This window comes from Elephantulus edwardii, unplaced genomic scaffold (assembly GCF_000299155.1).
Source record: "Elephantulus edwardii isolate Elephantulus edwardi_28Jun2011 unplaced genomic scaffold, EleEdw1.0 scaffold00042, whole genome shotgun sequence".
Lineage (NCBI taxonomy): Eukaryota > Metazoa > Chordata > Mammalia > Macroscelidea > Macroscelididae > Elephantulus > Elephantulus edwardii.
Window position 1 is genome coordinate 17140140 of NW_006399792.1, and position 8304 is coordinate 17148443.

The 8304-nt window shown below is 41.0% G+C and overlaps 1 protein-coding gene across 1 annotated transcript in view; it reads right to left on the minus strand.

The window, feature by feature from the left end:
• FRAS1 (Fraser syndrome 1) overlaps positions 1-8304 on the minus strand; it is a 470336-nt gene that overhangs the window by 241027 nt on the left and 221005 nt on the right. Inside the window, exon 28 of the mRNA XM_006885294.1 lies at positions 781-934. Within this exon, the coding sequence (XP_006885356.1) occupies positions 781-934 (154 nt within the window). The remainder of the gene's footprint in view (positions 1-780; positions 935-8304) is intronic.

An 8304-nucleotide genomic window follows, 5' to 3' on the forward strand; every position in this document is an offset into this window, starting at 1 on the left:
TGTGCATAGGGTCACAATGAGTCACAAGAGACTCGACAGCACATAACAACAACAATCCAGTATTTCTGGTTAAAAAAGTTCCATTCTCCCCCTCCAAGATTTATAGATTTAAAAAAAAGGAAATTCATTCTATTTTCATCCACTCTCTTACTGTATATCAAAGCAATGATGATGATCTTGAATAATGTTTTCACATAATGCTTTAAAACAGCAGTGTCATCAAGAGGCGGGATATGACTCATCCACTCCCTCAAACTGCTGTCAGGTTGGGTGTAACTTATAGCTGGTTTCCAAGATTGTAAACTGGAGTGGGAGGAGACTGTCCACCTTTCTCCCCAACAAACGCTGGTAAGTTTGAACCTATAATGACCAGCAGCCTTTGGGTTTGCATCACAACTTGCTAAGATTATGCTAACAGAGCTCCCATAGGGAAGGATGTAAGGTGGAGTTCAAAAGCATGAGCTTCCGAATGAAAGTGACATATATAAACCAGGAGACTTTTAACAAGCTACATTTTCTGATTTTTCTTACATGGAAAATAAAATTGTTATGAAATGTAAATTAAACAGGTAAATCTGTGTGCATGCACGTGTGAGTGTACAGGTTATGGTTAGATACTATCAAGATTAATTGGTTTGTAAGGGGGGGCATGAAGGGTACTGACAAGCAAAGTTTGTTGGAATTACAGCCTTGCTATGTGGCAATGTACAGAAGGTACATTAGTCCAGGACAAAGCAATGACAAGATCATGCCAAAAGGGAAAAAGAAAAAAAGAATTACCAAATTGGGGATGATCTTGTGTAATTTTGTAGATGATTTCTGAGGGGCTGGTGCCTGGAGCTTCAGCTTGTAAGATTCGGTTGGTAATCTGCAGCATCCCTCCTTCTGAAACCCACACCATGGAATTAGCCACAAGACGAAGACCTCTATCATCCTAGAATAAGGAAAGGGTAGAGAGTTAGGTTCATGCATTATTAGAACATACTAGCCTGTACAAATATGAGTTATTTGTCCCAAATGTTGTGAGAAAGTAGGTTGTTATTGTTCTGTACTGTCAACTTGAAATTGACCCACAAATGACTCTCTAGCAGGTTTCCCAATCAGGTCGGAGGAGACTATCCTTCTTTCTCTCTGGAGCAGTGGTGGATTCAAACTGAGTACTTTTGGGTTGCTAGCACAACTTCTTACCACTAGGCCACCAGCGCTCTCTAATAAGCAAGAGAATATAGCTTTAGGATCACACTGCATGTGTGGCATATATGTGTATACGTTTATGCCCATATAGTTACATTATAAGTGCTTGTATATATATATGTATGTGTGTGTGTGTGTTCTTGTTGTTATGTGCTGCCAAGTTGAGCACGACTCAGTGACCCCATGAACAACAGATTTGAACTCTGTCCTATCCTGTATCATCTACATCATCTCTGACATACTTGAGTCCATTGTTGCAGTCACTGTGTCAAATACATCTTGGTGAAGACCTTCCCTTTCACGGACTTACCACCTTTCCAGGCATGATGTCCTTTTCCAGGGAATACTTTCTTTACCAACAAGCTAAAGTATATGAGATGAGGCTTTGCTATTCTTTCCTCTAAAGAACACTCTGGTTACACTTTCTCCACAACATACCCAAGACATAGTTGTTATTTCAGCAGTCCATCAGATAGACTATGCTCTTCTCTAATACCGTAACACACTGGCTTCAACCTTTCTTCCAGCATCCTTATTCACTGTCTAGCACTCAGACGCATACCAAGTGATTGACACAACTATGGTTTGAATCAGGCACACCTTAATCTTAAAACAGACATCACTGTTCCTTAGTACTTTGGAGAGGTCCCTCATAGCAGACTTTCTCAAAGCAATAAGCCTTTTGACTTTCTGTCTGCTGGTGCCAAAGATGCTAACTGTGGATCCAAGTGAAATTAAGTCATTGACAATTTCAATCTTTTCTCTATCTTTCCTGAAGTTGCCTACTGGCCCATTCGAGAGAATTTTTGTTTTCTTGATGTTGAGATTCGATATGTATTGAGGCTGTAGTCTTTGATCTTTTGCAGCAAGTGCTTCAGGTCCTTCTCAGTTTCAGCAAGCAAGGTTATGTCATCTGCATAATATCGGTTGTTGATAAGTCTTCCTCCAATCCTGATACTACATTTTCCTTTACAGAGTTCAGCTTCTCAAAGTATTTGCTCAGCGACACATTTAATAGGAGAAAAGGTGCAGCCCTGACATATACATTTCTTTATTTTAAACCACATAGTGTTCCCCTGCTCTGTGTGCATACAGGTGTTCATATATACATATAAACACATAGGTGTGCACATTGACATACATGTAAACAATATTAAACAATTTAACAAAACAATCTTAGTGTCATCAAGTCAAGCCAGACTCACAGAAACTTTCCATCTAGTTTCTAACACTATAATCTTTACAGAAGGAGACTGCTCAGCTTTTTTCTGAAGAGCAACTGGTGGACTTGAACTGCCACAGATGGTCAGTCTTTTGGTCAGTAACATGACCTACTATGGACTATACCACTAGAGTCCCTTAATTATATCTATTTTATTTTATTCTATTCTTTTCTACTTTATTTTATGAAGGAGTTCTGGTGGCCAAATGGCAAAGAGTTGTGGAGACAACCCAAAGGCAGGCAGTTCAAATCCACCAGTGGCTCCGTAGGAGAAAGATGGAGATTCTCCTTCCACGTGGTCAACATGGAAACCCACTAGAGGGTCAGCCATGAGTCAGTTCTGACTCTACACGTAACAACCAGGGGCATTTTATTTTTATCATAAACAGAAAGCTTATTTCATTCAGAAAGATTTATATGTCCTCATTTATTTTGTTCATCTACTTATCCTTCTAGTCTCCTTTTTCCAGCTGGTTCAAGATATATTTGTTAAGTACTTATTACAGGACAGCCCTTTTGCTGGAGTCCTAGATATATAAGGATGATTGAAATAAGAGCTCCACTTCAGAACTTATAATCAGACCCACAAATAATTAGGAAGAGCCACAAAAATGCCCTATTAGCAGCCTTGCTTTACTAACCAAAAGCCTAGTCCTCTATGGGGTTTTAAATCTGCCAGGGGATTTTCAGAAGAAAGACAGGCAGTTTCCTCTTGCCTCTCACAGTTTTCTCTTGCATCTCATAGCCCTCTATGAGGTGGATTGATTCAGTGACTGGGGTATTCGGGGTGGGTGTGTCAGAGAGTGCGTTTGGCACAGGACAGAGCAGGGTTTAGGGCTGTTGTACCTAGGGTCGCTATGAGTCGCAAGCAACTCGACGGCACATAACAACAACAACATGAGTTGATTCAGAAGACCGCAATCTAACTTCCTATAAGTGGATTCAGAAAACATCTATCTATCTGTCTATCCTCATGGAATATTGTTAGGAGGTGCTAGTCCCTGGGGGGGGGTGGGCAGAATCCATCATGCTAGGAAAGGTGGAAGGACGGAGGAAGAGAGGAAGACCTTCAACAAGGTGGACTGGCAGAGTGAGTGTAACAATGGGCTCAAACATACTGGAGATTCTGAGGATGTTGTAGGATGGGGCAAATTCAGACATGCTGTCCAGAGAGCCACTATGTGTCCTTGTTGACTCAATGGCACTGAACAGCTGCAGCAGCAACAACCTGAACAAGGCGTTCTGGGAATACAGAGGAAAACACCATGCTCTTCTTTTGGAGAAGAAAGGCTCAAGAAGCATTTCACTTGATTTTTCAATAAAAATAATGTTATTTCTAGGAGGAGAAGGGGTAGAAAGATTCCAGGCAGGCAGGGCTTAAGCATAAGCCAAGGCAAAACTTAGATAATATAGTGTTAAAGTAAATGTTCAAGTGTCTGAGGGAAGCGGAGCTTAGGAACCTGGGTGAGGATGGTGGTAAAATGTGACCATCCTGTAAAGGAAGCTGGCAGAAAGTTGAAGCTAGGCTAAAAGTTTCCATTTATCTCGTAGACACCCATAAAATCAACACGCCTTCAGGGAAAGGAATGGTGGGACAGCATCTGGGGTTTAGAAAGACAGAATCCAGTGGCAACAGATAAAGCTGAGATGAATCGGGAGCTGTAGAAACCATTTAACAAGCTCTTGTAGTGGCTCAGGGGAGAGAAAACAGGGCCTACGAGAGGGTAATTGCAGAAGGAATGGAGTGTTAGGAGCTCGTTCGAAACACACAGCTGAGGCAGAATTGACAGCCTTGGGATTGATTGAAAGTGAAGCCTTAGAAACAACAGTTGGGAGTAGCTGCCTGGAAAATCACCTAGTTAGCACTGGTGAGAAGGCAACCATCTTAATTGCTCAAGCTAATGTCATTAAAAAGCACTGCCTTCCCTGACGTGCGAGGTGCACAATCTCTTCCAAAGCCTCATAATCGACATTTTTCAGCAGAATGAGATTAGCGAGGCTGCTGATGTTGAGCATGGAGTTTGTTTCTATACTTTAAAAATCAGTAATGTGTTTTGGTTTGTTTTGTGGTGTTTTCTGTTTGTTTTTTTGTTTTAAATAGGGCATTTCAGAAGGAATTGTTTTATGAATTGTTATTACTTGCAAATGGGCCAACCAAAAGAACTTCCAGGAAGAGGAGATTCAGAGCAGAAAACAACAAATATTCCTTTGTGATCACTGGGCACTCGGGCTGCTGGTCCTGCAAGGACGCAATCATGGCTACTTCTACCACATTTCACTGCAAAATCAAGTCAAACAAGCACCTGGCAGAACAGCAGCAAAGGCGCTTTCTATCCTAACTGGTTCTAGGAAGCAAAACTGTAGAGAATTTCCTTCAATCTCAATTGATAGAGCACAGTATTTGCAAAAATATCAAAAGTATGTCAGAACCATTGCATGTTATCTTCCAGAATTCCAGGTGAAGAGAAAGCTCTAATTAACTGCTCTGGCAGTTTTATTTTTAATTTATTTTTTTCAGCAGTTTTCTATAACATGATACACTTGGATTCAGGTTTCTCAATTGCTCAAGCTCTTTCTAATGGTAACAGTTGCCTAGACAATATCGACCAAGGTACAGAGATGAATCATATACCAACACCACGTTACAGGGCTGAAGAGACAATGCACATTTCCCTGATCCAGCCATGAATGTCATGTAATGTCAACACACAGTCCTACATGGCTCTCTCTGTGTGTCCATTTTCACCATATTTTAACAATTAGACTCTCTACAATTCATGCTCATGTGTAATACTTCAGCAGAGAGTATAACTTGTTAATGCAAAATGTTTGGGGATTTGCAGCATCCAGAAATTTATTAGCTGTTCAGGATTTTAGGCCCAACACCAGGTCTTCTGACCAGAACCTGCATTTGAACAAGATCCTGAGGTGATGTAGAGACAAGCTAAGGGAGAGAAAGACAGAAGTCATGATGGCTCTCGAGCTGTGAAAGCCTTTTTGAATATTTACACTTATAACAGGATGTGAATTTGTAGGCTGGGAATTTCTGAGTGGTACAAAAGGCTAATACTCTCTCAGATGCTAATCAAAAGGCTGGAGGTTCAAGGACAGTTCTAAAGAAAGGCCTCTTGGTTATTATATGTTATTGAATCAACTCCAACTCACAGAGACTCTATGTCCAGCAGATGGAAACCCTGTCCAATCCCACACCACCCTTACAATTTTCTCTGTGCTTAAGGACCCTGTTGTAGACGTTGTATCAACCTCTGTCGTTAAGGGTCTTTTCCTCCTTTGCTGGCATGCTGTCCCTTTCTCAACATTCTTGCCTTTAGGGAACACTCTAGCTGCACTTTTTCCAAAACAGATTTGTTTGATCTTTTAGCTATACACCACAAGCCAGAGGTATCATTCTTCTTTGGCCTTCCTTATGTTTTGTCCAGCTTTCACGTGGATTTGAAGCAACTGGGAAGACCAGGAGCACCTCTTATGTTAAACTGCCACCTTGCTATTTAGCACTTTGAAGAGCTTAAAACTCATAGCCATAAAAGCAGAATCAACTCATGGCTGACCTCCCACTGGGAGGAGATTGCTCAACTTTCTCCCTATGAGTCCTGGGGATTTGAACTGCCAAAAAGTGTGGCTTTGGGTGATGGTACAACTTCCTATGGACTATGCCATCAGAACTTACTCTTTAAGACAAGATCTCTTTCAAGAAAAATTCTCTACTTCTATAAAAGCACTTCAGTTCTGAAAATTAAGCCAATCACAGTTGTACTGTGATAGTTCATTATACTCATATGAAAGACCAAGAATCTGTTGTCGGAACAGAGCAAGGTAACCCTGGATGGGTGAAAATCAGAAAAGCTTTGCATCAGGGTTGTATCATTTCTCCGTACCTATTCAATCTGTAGGCTGAGAAAATAATTTTGAGAAGCTGGGCTCTGTGAAGAAAGTGGCTTCAGGATCAGAGGAAGATCCATCAACAACCTGAGTTAAACAGATGGCATAACTTTGTCTACTGAATGTGAAGAGAACGTGAAGTGCTTGCTTCAGAAGATCAGTGACTACAGCCTTCAATGTGGATTGCATCTCAACATCAAGATGACAAAAATCTTCACCAACAGACCAATAAGCAACATCATGATAGACTGAGAAAAGACTGAAATTGTCAACGATTTCATCTTACTTTTATCCACAATCAACACCCTTGTTACCAGCAGTCAGATCTGGAGACTTATTGCATTGGGTAAGGCTTCCATTAAGGACCTCTTCAAATCACTGAAGAACAATGATGTCAGTTTGAAGATGAAGGCACACCTGATTTTGGTCAGGGTGTTTTCCAATCCCCGCTATGCATCTGAGAACTAGACAATAAACAAGGATAACAGAAGAATAATTGTTGTAGGATTGGAGAAAAGTACTGAACATCCCACGGACTATCAAAAGAACAAACAGATATGTCTTGGACAAAGTGAAGTCTGAATGGTCCTTGGAGGCAAAAATGACAAAGCTTCATCTTACACACTTTGGGCATTTTGCTAAGAGAGAGTATTCTTTGGAGAGAGACATCATGGTTGGAAAGGTAGAGGGGTCACTGAAGGCAAGGAAGACCCTTAATGAGATGGATGATAGAATGACTACAGCAATTAATTCAAGCGTGTCAGACATGAGCATAGCACAGGAATGGACGGGGAACAGACATGTTGTTCATAGGGTAGCTATGGGTAGTAATCGACACAATGGCAAATAACAACAGGTTTACCATGAATCAGAATCAACTCAGCATCAACTGGTGATGCTAAACAACAACAATAACAACACCCTCATAATATCAGCACAAATAAAACCCAAATCATTGATGTTGTGTCATTTTTCATGGCCTTAAATCTTTACAGGTGGAGACTGGCCATCTTTTCCCATGGAGTGGCTGGTGGGTTTGAACTTGCAACTTTTCAGTTAATAGTCCAATATATTAAACACTACGCCATGGAGCTTTATCTTAATTATTTCTTTACAGTCTTTAAGGAAGACAACACTTACTACCCAAGGAGTAAAACTACTCCCTCTCAGTACAGTAAAATTGCATTTTCTGTAGGGAATAAGAGCAGTAGAAATTAAAGAATAATTGTGTAGCTATCTTTTCCATAGTTAAATGGTCCAAAGAGCCAAACAAATTTTAACCTAATTTTCCCAAGAATGTAACCTTTTGGAATTTACCATCTTGGGACTTGTTTTTAGAGGGGAATGGGGCTGCATAATAGAGCTCATATTCCTAACAATCTCAGGAATTTAGTTAATATAACTTGGAGGGGAAAAAAAATCTCTTGTTCAATGGTAAAAATCTGCACGCAATCTCAAGGCATGCAGCGTGGATCTACCAGCTGCTCTGTGGGAGAAGGATGGGCAGTCTCCTCCTGTGTGATTCTCTGCCCCTAAAAGCCCGCTGCAGGGTCAGCTCTGGGTTGGTTCTGACTCCAAGGCATTCAACAACCACAACAACAAATAGTATTCTATCAATACCAGTTGATGAAATCTCAACAAGTCAAACTGGAGACATGACTAAAACAGTGTTTCAAATTAAATTTCAAAATAGTCATTACCGACTCATGTTGTTGTTGTTGTTATGTGCCGTTGAGTCGTTTGCGACTCATAGCGACACTATGTACAACAGCCCTAAACCGTGCTCTATCCTGTGCCAATCTCATTGCCTCTGACACACCCATCCCTAGTACCCCAGTCACTGAATCAATCAACCTCATAGAGGGTCTTCCCCTCCTGCGCTGTCCCTCTACTCTACCTAGCATGATGTCCCTCTCTAAAGACCTGTCTCTCCTTACAACATGTCCAAAGTATGTCAGACAAAGCCCCAGAATCCTTGCCTCCAAGGA